This window comes from Phyllopteryx taeniolatus, chromosome 14 (genome assembly GCF_024500385.1).
Source record: "Phyllopteryx taeniolatus isolate TA_2022b chromosome 14, UOR_Ptae_1.2, whole genome shotgun sequence".
NCBI lineage: Eukaryota > Metazoa > Chordata > Actinopteri > Syngnathiformes > Syngnathidae > Phyllopteryx > Phyllopteryx taeniolatus.
The window spans coordinates 24,467,863-24,487,321 of record NC_084515.1 but is presented as its reverse complement, the minus strand read 5'-3'; the positions used below and the strand labels follow the sequence as shown (position 1 = coordinate 24,487,321).

The 19,459-nt window shown below is 43.2% G+C and overlaps 1 protein-coding gene and 1 long non-coding RNA gene across 5 annotated transcripts in view; one reads left to right on the top strand and one right to left on the bottom strand.

Annotated features, from left to right (window-relative positions):
• LOC133488422 (uncharacterized) overlaps positions 1-9,522 on the top strand; it is an 18,074-nt gene extending 8,552 nt beyond the window's left edge. Inside the window, exon 3 of the long non-coding RNA XR_009791660.1 lies at positions 6,569-9,522. This is a non-coding gene — a long non-coding RNA (uncharacterized LOC133488422). The remainder of the gene's footprint in view (positions 1-6,568) is intronic.
• Positions 1-19,459, bottom strand: part of LOC133488421 (vasoactive intestinal polypeptide receptor 2-like) — a 22,493-nt gene extending 3,034 nt beyond the window's left edge. Inside the window, exons 1-12 of one of the 4 annotated variants that reach the window (XM_061796224.1) lie at positions 19,094-19,459; positions 14,690-14,795; positions 12,774-12,887; positions 12,610-12,701; positions 6,621-6,718; positions 4,940-5,072; positions 4,573-4,723; positions 3,356-3,416; positions 2,957-3,026; positions 2,417-2,508; positions 1,199-1,328; positions 650-691 (exon numbers count right to left, since the gene is read on the bottom strand). In XM_061796224.1, coding sequence (XP_061652208.1) covers positions 650-691; positions 1,199-1,328; positions 2,417-2,508; positions 2,957-3,026; positions 3,356-3,416; positions 4,573-4,723; positions 4,940-5,072; positions 6,621-6,718; positions 12,610-12,701; positions 12,774-12,887; positions 14,690-14,795; positions 19,094-19,144 — 1,140 coding nt within the window. In that variant the 5' untranslated portion in view covers positions 19,145-19,459. Of the gene's footprint in view, positions 1-649; positions 692-1,198; positions 1,329-2,416; positions 2,509-2,956; positions 3,027-3,355; positions 3,417-4,572; positions 4,724-4,939; positions 5,073-6,620; positions 6,719-12,609; positions 12,888-14,689; positions 14,796-19,093 lie in introns of all 4 variants that reach the window. The other 3 variants (XM_061796222.1, XM_061796223.1, XM_061796226.1) reach the window with 3 other exon arrangements.

The window sequence follows — 19,459 nt, the reverse complement described above, 5'->3', positions numbered from 1 at the left end:
ATAACTAATAAGGAACAGATGCCAGCAGATGGTGTCATTACATTGCTTGGGATTTGAGATAGCACATCTTTTGAGTAAAAGAAAAAGAACAGAGCATGTGTATATGTATGGTATACACAGTATGTCGCAGTAGGTAGTAGAAAGTCTGTGTCGTGGCCGTGAGAAAAGATGATGCAGTGCTTGGAGTGAATGGTGAACGCCATGTAAAATAGCTAATGACATTCAACTCAGGCCATGTCGCGAGTCGGCGTCGCTCGAGGCACGTTTCTTAGTTGTGTATCTGTAATTAATGGATTATTTTGCCATCAAAAGTTGTTAGTCTTGTTTTTGTTGTTTTTATAGTTTGGGGTGTCACAAAAGCAAACATTATTAGCGTAAAAGTCCCTGTTCTGCTTCACGTTTCTTTTCACAAAAAGCTCGTTTTCTCTATTTTTTGGTCATAAAATTGTGTTTTTACTGAAACCAACCCATGTTCTACTGCTGATTACTAAAGAAATGAAAAAGCTAAAAAACTTTCAGGTGAAAGAGAGTCTACTTTTTCCTTCGGTATATTTTGTTCTTATTTTGTGACAGAACATATTTGGTAGGGCAAAATGCTCTAAAACGGCTGGCAATATGGGAATTCTGCTTTCAAAAGTGGAGTACAGACCTCACTGTTGAGGAAACAATAGAGGATGGCAACCACCAGACCCTGAAAGGCATTAAAATGCAAGTGATTTACCATTGAAAATGATGACAAATCAACATGATTGTGAGGAATAGTAACATAAACTGTACAATCTTATTCGTCAGTACCGTAACGTTCATGCCATAAAGCTTCTCCTCACTAGGGTCAAGGGGGTGCTGGAGCCCATCCCAGCTGACTCCGGGTGAGCGGCGGGGCACGCCCTGGACTGGTCACCAGCCAATCGCAGGGCACATATAAACAATCATTCACACCTATGGGCAATTTAGAGTTTCCAATTTACCTGCCATGCATGTTTTTGGGATGTGGGAGGAAACCGGAGTACCTGGAGAAAACCCAAACAGGTACAGGGAGAACATGCAAACTCCACACAGGCGAGGCCGGATTTGAACCCGGGTCCTCAGAACTGTGAGGCAGATGTGCTAACCAGTCGTCCACCGTACCGTAACATAGGAGATACAAAATTAACAGACACAGGTTCGTGAAAACAAAACAGTCAGTCTGTGGGAGCACCTGGAAGGATCCGAGGGCCAGGTCGAAAAAGATCTTGTAGTCTTCGGCCATGGATTCCGAGAGCGACACAAAGACCACATAGTGGATCCCAAACAACGGAATGAGCAGGAGAGTCGACTTGGCCAACCGCCTGAAAAGTAAAAAAAATAATAATAATAATAAAAAAATTTAAATGAAATTATCTAAAGTAGACTTCAACAAATCGAAATAAAAAAATGATACTACAGTATATCATCGCTGTCGGGCAGAATCTTCCAAGAATTTCCAAGATGACAACTGACCAGTTCCTCCTGCACCAAATCATCACAGCGATCCATTTTTAAAAAAAACAGGCAAACTTAAATGTATCTAACCTAACTATTTTTAGTTACTGTCTAAAAACATCGAGACTTTAAAATCTTCACGCAAAATGACGCATGACTTCCGCACAGTGAGGGAAGAGGTGGATTTTTAAGACACTTCTCAGACAGTTTGTCAGGTTCGGGCCTTTTACGGCGTTGGAAGGCATGTCAAAACTTGGAAGCAGGGAGGCCAGGCAGGAGTGCAGGAATTACAAAAAAAGGATTTATTTACAAAAACCGGCAACCAAGGCACATGGAAAAAATGAAAAGTCCTAAAAACCAATAATCAAAGTAACAAAGAAACACTTGAGTAGTGATGGGCAAATGATACCGACGCTTTGGAGCTTGTGTCACTCTTCCTGAAGCGGAGTGATTCGAAACGTTGTGTTGGAGCTTGTATCAAAACACCAGCGTCACGTGACCGATGGTGGGTTTTCTCCGGGCACTCCGGTTTTCCTCCCACATCCCAAAAAACATGCGTGGTAGGTTGATTGAAGACTCTAAATTGCCCGTAGGTGTGAATGTGAGTGCGAATGGTTGTTTGTTTCTATGTGCCTCCCGCCCGAAGATAGCTGGGATAGGCTCCGGCAGCCCGCGACCCAAGTGAGGATAAGCGATAAAGAAAATGGATGGATGGATGGAAGGGAAACAGTGCCAGTGCTTCAGTTGTCCACCAGTTGTCACCATCATTGAAGCTTTGAATCTTTTTCGGCACAATTGTTAGGAAAGCCTCAGTGCTTCATGAGGCTTCACTTGCCCACCACGACACTTGAGTAAACCCCAAAGACCAAACATGTCATCTGTCCAGACTAGAGAACAACAAAGTAGATTAAGCGTGGTAAATGTGTGAGTCAGCGACGTGAGGCGAGGTACCAACCCGTACTGCAAGTGGTCGCCGCCACCCACGTCGGGACACTGCAGCTTCTGCACCAAGATGCGAATGATGCGGATAAAGAGCAGGAAGTTTACCTGAAAAATATCCATAAAGAAAAACCATCAAAACATGTAAAAAAATGAGCCACAAAGGATCAGTTGATTTGGTTCTGGAAGAGGAGAAATTGTACAGAGCAGATGCAGAATGCAGTACACAAGGTCTACTGACTAAAGAAGTATTTAGTATAATTGCATCGCACTTCTGAGGTTCTGGGTTTGAATCTCGACTTCTTTTCACATTCCAAAAACCTGTTATCATGTTAGCTTCATTGAAGACTTGTAATTGTAATTATGAATATTTGTTTGTTGATATGTGCCTGGATATTGACTGGCGACCAGTCTCGTCTCCTGACCAAAGTCAGCTAGAATATGCTCCAGCTCAACCTTACCATAATGAGCACTATAGCAAATGATTGGATACAAACAGATGTATTAATTTACAAAAAAAATAACTATGATAAAAAAATTTGCTGTTTCCTCCTACCACAATCGACAGTCCAATAGGTCCATTGATGACCCAGTTGGGTATTGGGTTGTCATTCCTCTCCCAGCACCTGACAATAACAACACACATTTAGCTTTTAGCTCAGTCAAGAAGGAGCAGTTGGTTAACAACACGGACACTCTGACAAGTGTTTCAAATCAAGTGTGCAACGACGTGAAGCATCACACCACACGTAAACATTCAGAAACAAATTGAAAAGACATGCCGGCATGCAGAGACGTAGTACCAGATTATGGGCCTTCAGGGGTGGGTGCTGACGGAGTTTCCATTCCTTCCCTCCCTACTGCCGGACAGCCAGGGTCCCCCAGAGGGCCAAGGGCCCTGGGACAGTTATTCCCCCCCCGCCCTTGTAATTGGCTATGGTGGGCTGTCACTCACCCTGTGTCCTCCAGATAAATCCTCATCAGCACCCATGTGAACACGATGACGCTCGGGATTCCTGCATCAAATATGAATCAAATATCTCACTGCTTTGGCTCAATACAATGCAACAACGACAATAAATTACAGCGGTACCTTCTCTTACGAGTTTGATTCACTGAGTGACCAAGCTCCTTACTCAATTTACTCATATATGAAATTGATTTTCCCCATATGCCTTAGCCACCTGGGGGCAGTATAATACATCCATCCATTTTCTGTACCGCTTTTCCTCACTAGGCTCGCAGGCATGCTGGAGCCTATCCCAGGTATCTTTGGGCGAGAGGCAGGGTACACCCGGATCTGGTTGCCAGTCAATCGCAGTGCACATATAAACAAACAACCATTTGCACTCACATTCACACCTACGGGCAATTTAGAGTCTTCAATCAACCTACCACGCATGTTTTTGGGATGTGGGAGGAAACCGGAGTACCCCTGAGAAAACACACGGAGGCATGGGGAAAACACGCAAACTCCACACAGGGGGGGCCAGGATTTGAACCCCGGTCCTCAGAACTGTGAGGCAGATGTGATAACCAGTTGACCACCGTGCCGCCTCAGTATAATACAGACAGATAAAAGAAGGTGGTCACAACTTTTCAGTAAGCCAAACTAATATTAGTTGTTCTCTGGAGAGGATAAAGAAAATAGGCCTCTGAATATTGTTTTATTACCCGTCTACATGTGTTGCTCTACCGTTTGTGTTCAAATAGCCCTTGCTTGTAGGGTTATAACAAAAGGCCACTTGTTAGCCTGTCTATGGCATTTCCCATTATGTGTTAGCATTAAGCTATCAGACATTAAGGCAATGTGGGAGTGACAATAATCAAATTGAAGCCTCTTTTTTAAAGAATTGTTCACTATCTGCCAAATTGCGGCTTGTTGTGAAGTTTGCTGGCACCGTACAGTGCTCGTATCTCGAGTTTTTGCTTGCAAATTTCTCCGAACAGTGAAATTTTTCGTATCTCGAAAAACTTGTAAGACAGGTCACTTGCATTTCAAGGCACCACTGTAATGTGGATAGCTATAGTCATGTGAATAAATATAGTCATGTGGTTAGATCCAGTAATGTTATTAGATTTAGTAATGTGATTAGATAAAGTAATATGGATATACTGTATATAGTCGTGATTAAATAAAGTTGAGTGGTTAGATACAGAAATGTGGATTACCCCATCCGATGAGCATGTAGACCACAAAGTGTGTGTTCTGTGAGAACATGGCTACCAGGAGGGTGTGGAGGTACAAGGCTTCCACCAGCAGCCAGAAGAAGTTGGCCATGATGAAGTACTGCAACAACACCAGGCTGGCTCGACACGCCACCTGACACACACACACGCAGCGTTAATGAGGCTGTGATGCTTATCAGTTTCAACACTCATCAGAAGACGGCTCAGCATTCCCTGTCAGAGGATTTCACATTCCACCAAGAACACTTTCTAGATTAGTCCTTGCCACAAAGAGGAAAAATGCAAATGAGCAGGCAAAGCAGTGTTTGAGTCACGCGTGCTTGTGGGTGTACCAAATGAAGCGTCTCACCAGCGAGGGCTGAGCAGAGCAATGCGCCGCGCGGCCGAAGAGAAAGTGGTCCTTCACCAGCACAGCGGCCGCTCTCAGAATGAAGGACAGGAACAGGTTGAGGTGGATGGAGTTCCTGGTGCAGTGCAGCTTCCTGTGGGCCAAATCACAATCGTCACCATTACGGTACATGCTGCCTTGAGATACAACTTGCATTTGTTGTGCAACCATGCCAAAAAAACTCTTATCTAAAATCATCTTTCCCCATTGAAATGAAAGGAAATGCTATTAATCTGTTCGAGACTCCCCCCAAAAACCCAACATTTTGTGTTTGTGTTTTTTTCAGTGAGAAAAATAGCACTCTATAATATTGTACTTTGTAAAAACACGTAATAATGACATAATTATATAGAATTTAAATAATGAAAAAATCTTCTCCAAATTTTTTGCCCCCAATTCAATGGACATTGTGATTTGTGTGTCTTCTGGTATCCGCACTTTGGCTACCTGAGTCCAGTGCAACACAAACATACGGATTCGGTAAACTGAATTAATTTTAGTTGTTCTTTGCAGAGGATAAAGAATAAATAGCTGTGAGTATTGTGACGTCTGTTGACGTGTTGCTCCACTTTATGTGTCCAAATATCCGTCGCTTGAAGAGTTCTACAACCGTGACTATCTATGCTAACTGTTAGCATGTCAATTGCATTGTCCATTTTATCTTAGCATTAAGCTAGCAGGCCATTCTTAAGGCAACTTTGTTTGGTTGTGTTAAATACACAACATGTAATTGTCTTTGTTGTATGTTTGACAGTAAGCTTCATCTGGGAGTAGCAATAAACAGCCTCTTTTTTTAACAAAAAACAAAAACAAAACTGCTTTTTGCTGTGAAGTGAGTTGCCATACGGCGTTGTATCTCAAGACAACCCCACACACAGGAAGTGAGAAGCCCATATTAGGGCCTCCGTTAATCTCTCTATTGTTATGAGGCAAGTTGTCCTCAAGGCGTCGAAGCCATGGACAATTTTGAGATTTCGGAGGCTGTTGTGCAAACGGCAGCCTCTTTTCATTTCCTACACAATCAAATGTTTTTCTCGCTTTTCCTAATCCTGCATAACAATAATGAGCGAGTGATGTCACACATTCAGATCATCACCGTGATCTTCTTCAACACAACAGTCTGGATTTGGCTTCCTTCCAGACATACTATGTGCGGACATTATGCAAATGAATCATCAGGAGTTAGATTAATGAACTGAATTTAAATTGTTTTCCTTATCAAGACATTTTGGGCAATTGGATGCTTCCATGTGTCCCAATACTTTCGGCTAAAATAAAAATTTTCTTCACTTCCTGTATGTTTTCCAATATATTTGTCAAGCTTTGCATTTTCTTGACTTCCTGTAAGTGTCCCATTTTTTTTGTCCAGATTTTCTGCACTTTTCAACTTCCTGCCCGTGTCGCAAAACTTTAGTTCAAATTCCACTTAATCACTCCCAATGTTTGTCCCAAACGTTTTTGGGAAGGTAAACTCTACATGTGTCCAAATGTTTCTTCACTTCCTGGAGCTGTCGCAAAACTTTAGTCCACGTTTTCCGCACTGCTCACTTCCCGTAAGTGTCGTAATCCTTTTTTTTCATCTTACAAAAGCTCAAGTGCACCCTCTGCTGTGAAGGAGGATGATGAGAAGATTGTGTCTCACCTGAAGAAGCAAAGGACAGCACTCCCGGTGGTGAGGAAGATGAGGGACAGGCTGTGGCCCAGTGTGTACAACGTCTGCACTAGCACGTAGAACACCAGCTGAACACCCACACAACACACAAACACTAAAAAGGGGTGTGAAGAACATTGCTAAATATGATGCTAAAAGCAATTACTGTATGCTAATAGTGGTGGTTATGCCAAGAGTGGTTCTAGCCACGTTGCTAACAATGACGCTAACAATAAGTGCTAAAATGGCAACAGTGGGGCTAACAACTATGCTACGCTAACTAAGCTAAGTAGCTACAAACTCTTGGTCACAATGTTTGTATCAGCCGAAAACATTTTCAGGTGATGCGCTGGTTGACCTTTGGATGCTACGTTAGCTTAGCATCGTGATTGGGTTTGTGGATCGAAACTTGTGTCGCTCTCCCTTGTGTCTGAGTGTCACAATGTAGTAATTTATCCAGTTAAGTGAACAAACACAAGGGTGAATTCACGACACATCGACGACCCCAACTGAACTGAATTGAACCCAGAACCGTGGCAGGGAGCTGCAATTAGCGGAGAAGTACTGCCAAAAAACAACAACACGACGATGCCACCTTTTGAGCAAATTTTTGTTAATGCATTACTGTTGTTATTATTATTATTAAAACTAATCTTAACCTCTAACTCTACTGCCCACTCTAACCATAACCCATAATGCTAGCTTTAACTCTAAAGTAGCCCTAAACCCTAACTGTTAGATATTATTTTTGTACTAGGGTCCAACTGATAAGGATTTTTTTTAGGCTGATACAGATTTCAATATTAGGCAGAATATATGCAGATAACCGTTTAGTCGGCCGATTAATAAAAAATATATATAATGAATAAAATAAGGTTATTTTTTTTGGTCCTTTAACACTTACAACAACAAAAATATGAATTACATGCAGAACATTTTACTGTTTCAAAATACTTTGTCCTTTAGTTTTTGTTTAACTTTACAACAGAGAGGAATTTTCAAGTACAAAACATGCAAAAAAAGCATTAACTGATAAATGTATTTCTCGATTTAGGCCATAAAGGAATTGCAGTAGAGAAGCAAACTAATGAGTAAAGTTACTGGCAAAAAATTATTTATGGATGATTTCCTTTAATTTTCAATCACATTTGTTCTATTCCATTATTTTCTTTGCCATGAAGTGATGACTTCAAAATAAAAACCAGAGATGCCTTTCTCAGATGTTAAAACATTTTATGTTCGTGCATTGTGGCTGTTTTTGTTTTACTCTTTATTTCTTGTATTTTGTTTAATGTGGCTGTCAATATCTCTATCTTATGTTGTAATGTGTAAATATGTAAAAAAAAAAAAAAAAAGGCAAAAATCACCTGATTTTTTTTTTGCATCAGTCCTAAACATATTGTACATCAATTGTCTCAAATGTTTCAAGCAAGCACCCACACACTTCCTTTCTGAAAGGTTATCACCTGTATGAGTGAGCTATTTTATAAAAGCAATTCAAGTCTGAGCCAAATGGTCTTGAGATGGAAACTGGAAATTCTCCTCATTTTGTATCAACACGGGCAGGTAGAAAAAGAAGTTAAAAAGGTTCAGAAATTTTGAGAGGACAGATCACTCAGTGAGGAGAGAGACAATTGTCAACTCGACTTACCGAGTGACCTCTGACGCTGTATCATTTGCTGTGTTACTCTGTTAACTTGCTTAAAGGGTCCCCTTCCATCAAAATCCATTTCTTTCAACTGTTTTTTTGCATAACATACAGTAGGTCAAAATGAGTCTTTGACCTGGTTTAAGTTTGACATCTATGTGGTTTGTCGAATGAATGCAATAGATGATAAAGGACATTAGGCTTGTAAAATGGCCGGATAAGATTTCTGTGTATTTGTGACGTAGAAAGTTATTAATTATTCAAATATCTGGCCACTTCTTGGTTGCTACACGACTTATCTCCCGCCATGAGTTTATCAACAAAAGAACCAGGAAAACAACAATAAGAGCAACACTAAATCTTATGCTAATTCCTAACCCGAGCCACTAAACCTAACACCTAAGTCCTAACCTCTAAATGTAAACCACAACCCTAAAGCCATAATCCTAACCGTAAATATACTGAACAAAAATATAATGCAACACTTTTGTTTTGGCTTCCATTCACGAACTTAAAGATCTCAGACAATTTCTTTACGCAAACAAAAGGCCAATTTCTTGCAAATGTTGTTCACAAATCAATCTAAATCTGGTAGTGATCACTTCTCCCTGTCATATCTTGTATTGTTTGCTTGTTTCCTGTGTGGAATCTTTGTGTTGCAGTCCCTGGGTGCTGGTCGGTGGGCGGAGTCTCCCGCAATGCAGCTGCTGGTGATTTGTCATCAGCAGTGCATTTAAGCATGGGAGACGCAGGAGAAAAACTCTTGAGAATTTGTATTTTGCTTGTTGCCATTGACTTGTCAGCTTTGTTACATTCTCGCACATTCCCACATTCATTCTGTCCTGCCAGTAGCTATTTTCAACGGCTGTTTTTCTGTTCCAGTTTCTCTTCCTTGTGTAGGTTAGTGTTTGTTCCCATAGTTACTTTTAGTATTTTCCTCCTGTGGCTTCCTGTCCACCGTCCTTATTTAAGTACCTGTCTGCTAGATGGTTTTCGCGTTGACTTTCTGTCATGTCACTTTCTGTTAATAGTTATTTTTTTCACATGAGCGTGCTCCCTTTGTTGAATAAAGTCTGTAAACGCTCATCTTTTGTTGTTTTGCTTTGGGGTCCAAATGTATTGTGTCTGACGCAGCCATAACAGAATTTCTCGGCCATTATGGACCTCACAACCGCTGAGCATATGTCTAGCCAAAGGGAATTGGTTAGCAAACATGATCGCTCACTCAGCTATCAATGCGCACACTAACAACCTTAGTTCACTTGACTCATGCCTTGACTAGATTTGCACGCTCCTTCCTGCCACTCCTGCTGTTACAGATTCGGGTCAAAGCATTCCCACACACCCGCCACCTGCTATTCCCGGTAACACCCGCGAGCCAAATATCCACCACATTATTCTGGAGATCTTGGATCGTGCGGACAATTCCTCCACCACCTTGTTCCTGAGTAGCTTTCGTTATGAGTCTGCTTGCGGACAAGGCAGCGACATGGGCCATGGCAACTAGCGATCAGCGTCCCGAGATGCATTCCTCAATCCCAATTTTTGTTAAGGAGTTGAGGAACGTCTTTGACCATCCCGTTAAGGGTAAAGAGTGTGGCAGTCGTTTACTAGATTTTTCTCAAGACGCTTTTACTGTGGCCGACTACTCTATTTGCCACCATATTCTGGCTGCGGAGAGCGGCTTTGAAGACGTGGCTCTTTGCAGCATTTTTCGGCGAGGGTTAAACCCCATAGTTAAAGATGAACTGGCAGCTCGTGAAGAAACGACAAGTTTGGAGGACCTTATTGGTTTGACCATAAGGCTGGATAACCGACTATGCGAACAAGAATGAGAGCGTGTGGGTGAGAGCAACGACGAGGACACCAGCGCTGGTGGCGACGGATCCGGGATTCGGCCCCGCTCCTCTTCCTTCAGTGGATCCGGGCTTGCAGTCAAGAGGGGAGGAGGCCATGCAACTGGGAGGTCAAAGACTCGGCGTCCAGGAACGCAACCGATGTATGAGAGGCAGGCTATGTTTGTACTGCGGGCTACCAGGACACTAGGTTTTATCATGCCCAAGGAAAACACTTCTGACTGGCGGGATCGAGTCTGCACACCGCTACATCTCAACGGTGCCCAGTCAGCCAACCTCCATGAAGCCCCAGGACCAAACAAATAACTGTGAGTCGCATGAGACTGGTTCGACCACTTCTAGGACTCTCACCCAAGCAACTAATCGCCTTCAGCTCCTTATGATTTCTCTTAATGGTAGCTGCCTTAAAGTTGCAACACTGGTGGATTCTGGGGCCAACGATTGTTTTGTCGACTTGTCGGTCGTTGAAACATTTAAATGTTTGATGGTTAAATTGGGGAATGCTAAGGAGGTAAGGGATCTTAATGGGGACCTTATTGCCACTGTTACACATAAGATTGAGTCCCTGTAGTTGGTCTTGTCGGGTAACCATCACAAGACCAGATGCTTTTTTGTTATGCCAACCCAATTGGCACCTGTTGTTTTGGGCCTTACATGGCTTAAGGAGCACAACTCGTAAATTAACTGGGACATCCCCAAAATTATTAATTGGAGCTTGTTTTGCCACTCGCACTGCTTGCAATCTGCTGTACCTAACGCTGATGTTCCTGTTTCACCCAAATTGGAATCTGTAAATTTAGACTCAGTACCACTAGAGTACCACGATCTCAAGGTCTTTGGTAAAGATTGAGCCCAATCCCTGCCACCGCGTTGTAATTATGACTGCGCAATTGATTTAATTCCAGGTGCTCCATTGCCCAACGCTAAACTATACTAGGTGTCCAAACCTGAACAGGAAGCTCTTACGGAGTATATTTCATCCTCACTAGCCGCGGGGCTCATTCGACCTTCAAAATCCTCAGTAGGAGTAAGACTCTTTTTCATCGATAAGGACAAGCTGCTTCATCCTTGTGTTGATTACAGGGCCCTAAATGATATTACTATCAAGAATAGGTACCCACTGCCACTATTGGACTCTGCATTGAATCCGTTGCATTCTGCTACCATCTTCACGAAGCTGGACTTGGGTAATGCCTATCACTTAGTGAGAATCAGAATGGGTGATGAATGGAAGACAGCCTTCAATACTTCCATGGGTCAGTTTGAATATTTGGTGATGCCATTCGGTCTTACGAATGCCCATGCTGTGTTCCAAAACCTGATCAATGTCCTGCGCGATATGATTGGTTGCTTCTGTTTTGTTTACTTGGATGACATTCTCATCTTTTCCAGAGATCTCAAATTTTTGGGGTTCATCGTGGAGGGGGGCCAGCTAAGACCCGATCATGCCAAGATACAGACTGTGGTCGATTGGCCATCTCTGACATCATGGAAGCACTTGCAAAGGTTCCTTGGATTTGCCAATTTCTACAGGCGCTTCATCTGGAATTACAGTTGTAAGGCGGAACTTTTGATAAGGCTTACATCGGTAAAGAGACCTTTTATTTGGACCCCAGAAGTTTAATCGGGTTTTTGTTGATCTTGAGCTTTTATTTACCAGTGCTCCTGTTCTCACTCATCCCAATCCAAAACTTCCGTTTATTGTAGAGGTGGATGCCTCGGATTCTGGAGTGGGGGCCGTACTATCCCAACGATCCCCTGTCGACCAGAGGGTGCAAAAATAGGGGAAAAAACATGCACCGTCACTGGGTGCTCGGGAGATGCCATTATGGCCTGTCCGTTCAAGGAGGATATGAGGTATGTTCCCATACTTTTAATACGATACAACTCGCAAGCAGGCAACGAAACGTTATGTAGCCTAGCAAGCTAGTACTAGCACTAACGTTTGTACGTAAACATGCCGGCATTCTGTCGAATCTTGCTCTAAAGCTTCGGTAAACATTGGTTTGTGCACATGTATAAATGTTGACAACGGCAAGCGCGGGAGACGATGCGCCGCTCACAATACGCAATTGTATTGATCGACATCAAGGTGCACTGTGGGAGAGCTGTTGATGATACAGTATGTCACACAGCAAGGAAGATTTCCCAAAAAATCCAACATGATAGTCTTTTCATTTTGAGGTCGTAAGGCCAAGACTTTTCATTTTGGGGTCGTAAGGCTATCGTAAGGCCAAAGCGTCGGTCATTGATTATGTCACACTACAAGAAGTTTTGTCATTCTCGACAAAATATGTCAGGCCCAATCTGGGAAATCCCCTGCGATAGCAAATCGGGCCAATATCGGGGCTAAAAGCTTGTCTGATTTGGTATTATGTAGCCCCCAATAAAAGGCTACTCTAAAATGTGTAGTGTCAATTGAGCATTTTGATTCAATTCAGTTAGCAGCTGAAGTCAATGAAGTCCCTGAACGCACCTTGTCCTGGCTAGTGTCGGAACCACACGCGCTGGTTATGTTGGGGAACACCTCGGACCATCCGGACGCTGTGCACTTCCTGCTGATGTTCCCTGCATGAGGTGTTGATGAATGAAATGAAGGAGTAGGACGAGGAGGAGGTGTGGGTCCTGGTTGGACTTTACCATTGGTGCCAAAAACGGTGGTGAGGAAGCGAGGACAAGGTATGGTGGCAGTCTGGCCAATCCCGGTGTGTTCCCAGCACGTGACATTATCCCAAGTGCCTTTGCAGCCTGCCTCTGATCGCACAAAATCAATCAGAATCAACCATTGTCAACCAATCAGTATCAACTACACTCGAATGATTTGGAACACACTGACCCAAGACGGAGTCACGAACTTTGTGAGATTTCAAGACAGTTATGCTATCTTGGCTCTGACCCTTGATCCCCAATTTTGAATTTTATTTAATAATCACTTGGGTAAAGCCTTGAGATACGAGTTGAATTTGTTCCATGAGCACACTTGTAAGTCAAAACGCTCATAACAACATATATCTCAAATTAAATTTCCCCATAGGTTCCCCCTAAAAAAAATCAGCAAAATCTTTTTAGTAATCTTTCTATTTTGTTTTTAAAATTGCTTTTCCTGCATTTTGCACACTATTTTATTATTTCATTTTCACATTATCCTTGTTTGTGCTTTTTTTGACCTCAATAAATCCTTTTCAAACTTTTTCCACCATTAATGTGAACAACAATTTGTACAACTCAACTGATTTATTTTAGTATCTTTTTGAGAGGTGAGGTGAAACTAAACAATTGAAATAAATTTGAACATGATTGACCTGGACTTGACTTTTTGCTGCCGTCTTGGCTAAGTCACCATTGCACAAGGGAGTACTCCTTATAACTGGCAGGTGGCTTTGTTCAGGAGTAACAGATCACATTAGAACTAATGTTCAATGGGAGTCCACACACACCTACTCCCATTTCAATTTTTAATTGAAAACAAAAACAGCAACACATGCATAGGTCCTTTGCTGTATACAGTAAAATGACTGAACGAAGAAGCTGTTTGCTAACCAGACTAATTGATAAAGTGTGTGTGAGAGAGAGAGAGAGAGAGAGAGAGAGAGACCAAAAGATGCATGTTTTACATTGACTTGTGACCATAAAATAGTGCTAATGTTGCCATATGCACAGCCAAAACAAGTTAGAAGTTAGAAGTTAGAAGCGGTCTGAAATATCAAAGTTTGAGCAGTCACTGCGCTGCATGTTAAAGCTGTTGTTTTCCATAGTCTGTGATATAAGCATGAATCGCGCGCGACTGTCACGACTCGCTTTGATTGGCCCGCCAAGCTCAATAGAAGACTTTGTGCGCGAACATGTGACTTTCTTGTGTCGTTTTTTTGGGTGAACTTGAGTCAAACATCACTGTGTTAATCACGGTGGAGTGGAGCAATGGCGCCTGACGCAGAAGCCGAAAACGAAAGACTAAAAATAGATCGCGCACACAATTATTGATAAATGAAAGTAGCAAGTGGCATGCAGATTATTGTAACGGAGTCAAAGTACTGTTTCTTCTTAACATAAATGCTCAAGTAAAAGTAAAAAGTATGCTTCATTAAAACTACTTTGACAAGTAAAGCTGTTGAAATTGGGGTTTTAAACCAAAGTTAGGCTTTCAAATTAAGATTTCAAACAGGGGTTGAAGTTTCAAATAAGGGATTCAAGCCTCGCTAGGGTTTCAAACAAGTATTAGGGTTTAAATTAATGTTTCAAACAGGGGCTAGGGGTTCAAATAAGTAATTCAAGCCAGAGCTAGAGTTTCAAACGTGCTAAAGTCTAAAATTATGGTTTCAAGAAAAGGTTGAGGTTCAAAATTAGGGTTTCAAACAAGTCTTGGGTTTCCAAATTAGGGTTTCAAACGAGTGTTGGGGTTTCCAATTCAGGGTTACAGTATAAAATTTGGCTTTTAAAAGCAGGGTTACTGTATTCCTGGATGTTGTGAGCATCCAGTCAGTCAGTGTGTGTGCTGTCGTCAATTTCAAGCTGGCCGTGTCCACAATGTGAACTAGGTTGTAGTGAGTTGTTTGTACCTTCGTGTGGCGCTCGTCTCTCTTCCTCCTGGAGTCTCTTCACACACTCGGCATGATCATTCTCCACCTCCACAAGGAAGTTGCAAGTGGGGTGGCGTCCACACGCCTGTTATACGGGGCACAAATATTAGCAAAATACAACATTAGCATCACAAACAATCAGCATCAGAATTACGAATCTGTGCTGAAAAAATGACAACATGAAACAGAGGGAAGGAAAATCAACTTTAACATCACACTTTTATAGTGTGCGAATGTGTGCGTTTCTGTGTGTGCATCCATTTGTGTGTGTACGTGCATTTGTGTGTGTGCGTGTGTGTGTGCATTGGTGCACATCCATCCATACATTATCTACACCGCTTATCCTCACTAGGGTCGCGGATATGATGAAGCCTATCCCAGCTAACTGCGGGCAGGAGGCGAGGTACACCCTGAACTGGTTGCCAGCCAATCGCAGGGCACATAGAAACAAACAAGCATTCGCACTCACATTCATACCTATGGACAATTTAGAGTCTTCAGTTATCCTACCGTGCATGTTTTTGGGATGTGGGAGGAAACCAGAGTACCCGGGGAAAACCCACGCAGGCACGGGGAGAACATGCCAACTCCACACAGGAGGGGCCAGGATTTGAACTCCGGTCCTCAGAACTGTGAGGTAGATGTGCTCACCAGTTGCCCACCGTGCCGCCTGTGCACATCCGTGTATGTGTCAAATGAATATTGTTTTCCTTTCGGCTTGTCCCGTTAGGGGTCGCCACAGTGTCACTATCTCTCCTCTGAACGTGTCCAAACCAGCGAAGTCTGCTCTCTCTAACTTTGTCTCCAAAACATCTAACCTTGGCTGTCCCTCTGATGAGCTCATTTCTGATTTTATCCAACCTGGTCACATCCAATCTTCATTTCCGCCACCTCCAGCTCTGCTTCCTGTTGTCTCTTCAGTGCCACTGTCTCTAATCCGTACATCTTGGCTGGCCTCACCACTGTCTTATAAACTTTGCCCTTCATCCTAGCAGAGACTCTTCTGTTCACATAACACACCTAACACCTTCCTAGACCCGTTCCAACCTGCTTGGATCCGTTTCTTCACTTCCTTACCACACTCACCATTGCTCTGGACGGTTGACCCCAAGTATTTAATGTCCTCCACCCTTGCTATCTCTTCTCCCTGTACAAACACCCTAAAGGCAAATAATTCATCTGTAGTACTCTTTCTAGGCATGAAACCATACTGTTGCTCACAAATACTGACTTCTGTCCTGAGTCTAGACTCCACTACTCTTTCCCATAACTTCATTGTGTGGCTCATCAACTTTATTCCTCTATAGTTCCCACAGCTCTGCACATCACCCTTGTTCTTAAAAAGGGGCACGAGCACACTTTTCCTCCATTCCTCAGGCATCTTCTCACCTGCTAGAATTCTGTTGAACAAGCTGTTCAAAAACTCCACAGCCACCTCTCCTAGATGCTTCCATACCTCCACAGGAATGTCATCAGGACCAACTGCCAATTTGCCTCTTCTACTATTCCTTCTCTCTCATTTTCCTCACTCATCAACTCCTCAAAGTATTCTTTCCATCTATCTAGCACACTACTGGCACCAGTCAACACATTTCCATCGCTATCCTTAATCATCCTAACCTGCTGCACATCCTTCCCATCTCTATCCCTCTGTCTGACCAACCTCTATAGATCCTTTACTCCTTCTTTAGTGTCCAACCTGGCATACATGTCATCATATGCCTCTTGTTTGGCCTTTGCCACCTCTATCTTTGCCCTACATCACATTTCAATGTATTCCTCCTCTATCCTCTTAGTGTCCCACTTCTTCTTAGCTCACCTTTTTCCTTGTATGATTTCCTGTACTATGAGCTATGTACTACGAGCCGTCGTTTGGCCGATTTTCTGCTTTAACCTACGAACGCAAACCTAAGATACGAGCACTGTAACAAAGTAAGAATTCCCCCACTAGCTTTATCTTAACGCATAATGAGAAATGCCATAGATGTGCTAAGGAATTGTATCTATGTGGTGGTCTTATAACCCTTTAACCAACTGATATTTGAAGAAAAACATGGAGCAACACATTTAGACAGACAATAATACAATACTCACAGGCTTAGAGTACATTCTTGATCCTCTGCAAAGAACGACTAATATCACAGCAGTTTACTGAAGAGCTGTGACTGTCTGCATGTATATCCGTATATATGTTTTATTTCACCCACGTGGCCAAGGCACACACACCAGAAGGAGCAGCACAAGGTTAATTGAATTGATGCAAAAAGTATGGCAAAACGGTTTTATTCTTTACATTTTATTTAATTATGTCATTACTACTGTATATAGCCCTCTATAATATGACAATATTATGGAGTGAAATTTTTGTAGATGTTTTTTTTTTTTGAAAGGGTGGAAGGAGGCGTCACCCCCTCCTTGAGCCATCACTTTATCGTGGTGGAGGGGTTTGTGTGTCCCAAGGATCCTCGGAGCTAAGTTTTCAGGGGCTTTATACTCCTGGCAGGGTGACCCATGGCAAAAAGGTCCTTAGTGAGGGACCAGACAAAGCACGGCTCCAAAGATCCCTATGATGTTTAAATATACTGGAAGATGTTTTCCGTTGCCTAGACGCGGGTCACCGGGGCCCCCCTCTGGAGCCACGCCTAGAGGGGGGGCTCGAAGGCGAGCTCCTGTTGGCTGGCCCTGCACCCATGGGTCCTGGCCGGGCACAGCCCGAAAGGGTAACGTGGGTCCCCTTTCCAATGGACACACAACCTGTGAGAGGGGCAATAGGGGTCGGGTGCAGGGTGAGCTGGTCGGTGGCTGAAGGCAGGGACCTTGGTGATCTGATCCCCGGCCACAAAAGCTGGCTCTAGAAACATGGAATGGCACCTGGCAGGTGAAGTACCCCAAGCTGGTGTGTGAGGTGGAGAAGTTCCGACTAGATACAGTCGAGCTTGCCTCCACACACAGCTTGGACTCTGGTCTCAGTCCTCTTAAGAGGGGTTGGACTCTCTGACCGCTGACCTTGACTCTGGACGTTGTGAGTGGTTGGGGAGAATACGTCGAAGACCTCCTCAATTCCACTGACACACCTTCCCAAAAGGAACCAGAGTCTGTGGTCTCTGAGGCGGGCGCTCCTATCTCAGGGGTTGAGGTCACCAAGGTGGTTAAAAAGCTACTCGGTGGCAGGGCCCCGGGGGTGGATGAGATTCGGCTGGAGTTCCTAAAGACTCTGGATGTTGTGGGGCTGTTCTGGTTGACACACCTCTGCAACATTGCATGGACATCGGGGATAGTGCCTCTGGATTGGCAGGCTGGGGTGGTGGTCCTCCTTTTTAAGAAGGGGGACTGGAGGGTGTCTTCCAACCTCCCTGGTAAGGTCTATTCAAGGGTGCTGGAGAGGAGGGTCCGTTGGGAAGTTGAATCTCAGATTCAGGAGGAGCAATGTGGTTTTCGTCCTGGCCGTGGAAAAGTGGACTAGCTGTACATCCTCGGCAGGGTCCTCGTGGGTGCATGGGAGTTCACCCAACCAATCTACATGTGTTTTGTGGACTTGGAGAAGGCGTTCAACCGTGTCCCTCGGGGAGTCCTGTGGGGGGTGCTTCGGGAGTATGGAGTACCAAACCCCCCGATACGGGCTGTTTGGTCCCTGTCCGACCAGTGTCAGAGTTTGGTCCGCATTGCTGGCAGTAAGTCGGATTTGTTTCCGGTGAGGGTTGGACTCCGCCAAGGCTGCCCTTTGTCACCGCTTCTGTTCATAACTTTTATGGATAGAATTTCTAGGCGCAGCCAAGGCATAGATGGGGTCTGGTTCGGTGGCCTCAGTATTGCATAGTGTGCCGCTAGAGGTCGGGGGTGAGATCCTGCCCAAGTGGAGGAGTTCAAGTATCTTGAGGTCTTGTTCACGAGTGAGGGAAGAATGGAACGGGAGATCGACAGGCGGATCGGTTCAGCGTCTGCAGTGATGCAGACTTTGTATCGTTCCGTTTTGGTGAGGGACCTGTATGTAATTCTAAATTCACACATTATTGTCACATGTGAAAACTGTCAATAGTTATATACTTGTACACACTGTATTTGTTTTATTTTGCCATTAAAAGCCCTTTCTCCGTGTTTTTTTTTTTTTTTTAATAGTAGGAAAGCACTGTTTAGATGTTTGAGGTGCCACAAATGCAAAATATATTAGTGTCAAATGAAAGTTCTGCTTGAAGGTCGTTTTCTCAATTATTATTATAATTATTTTTATAATAATTGTTTTTTATGTTTTGTTCACAGGTTTTATGCAATAATAATTATGCTAATGTTTCTTTAAAAAAAAAAAAAAAAGGTTTACGTTCATGAATCATCATGCTGTATTATCAAGACTGCGACGGCATAAAATCCAACTCGCTGTGAACTCACCATCAGCAAAGACGCGGAGAAAAACGCCATGAACAAAATGAAACTTTTCATCTTTGCTCTTTCGTCCAGACAAAACAATGAGATTAACCATTACATTATTTGTAGTCCACAAACGTGTTTTCAATTTGTATCCTACAAAAACTCAAAAAAGGTCCAGTGGGATAAGGAGTTGGACGTCTTTCCACGCAGCGGAACGTGAACGCAAGATGCAGCTATCAATTCCTTATAGTGGGCGAAAACACTTCTTCCTTGACCTTTCAAAATAAACTTGTAACCGGAAATAACCATTGTTTAGTCATCCGAAATTTGATTTAACGGAGATGCACATTAGTACAGTGGTGCCTTGAGATATGAGTTTCATTAATT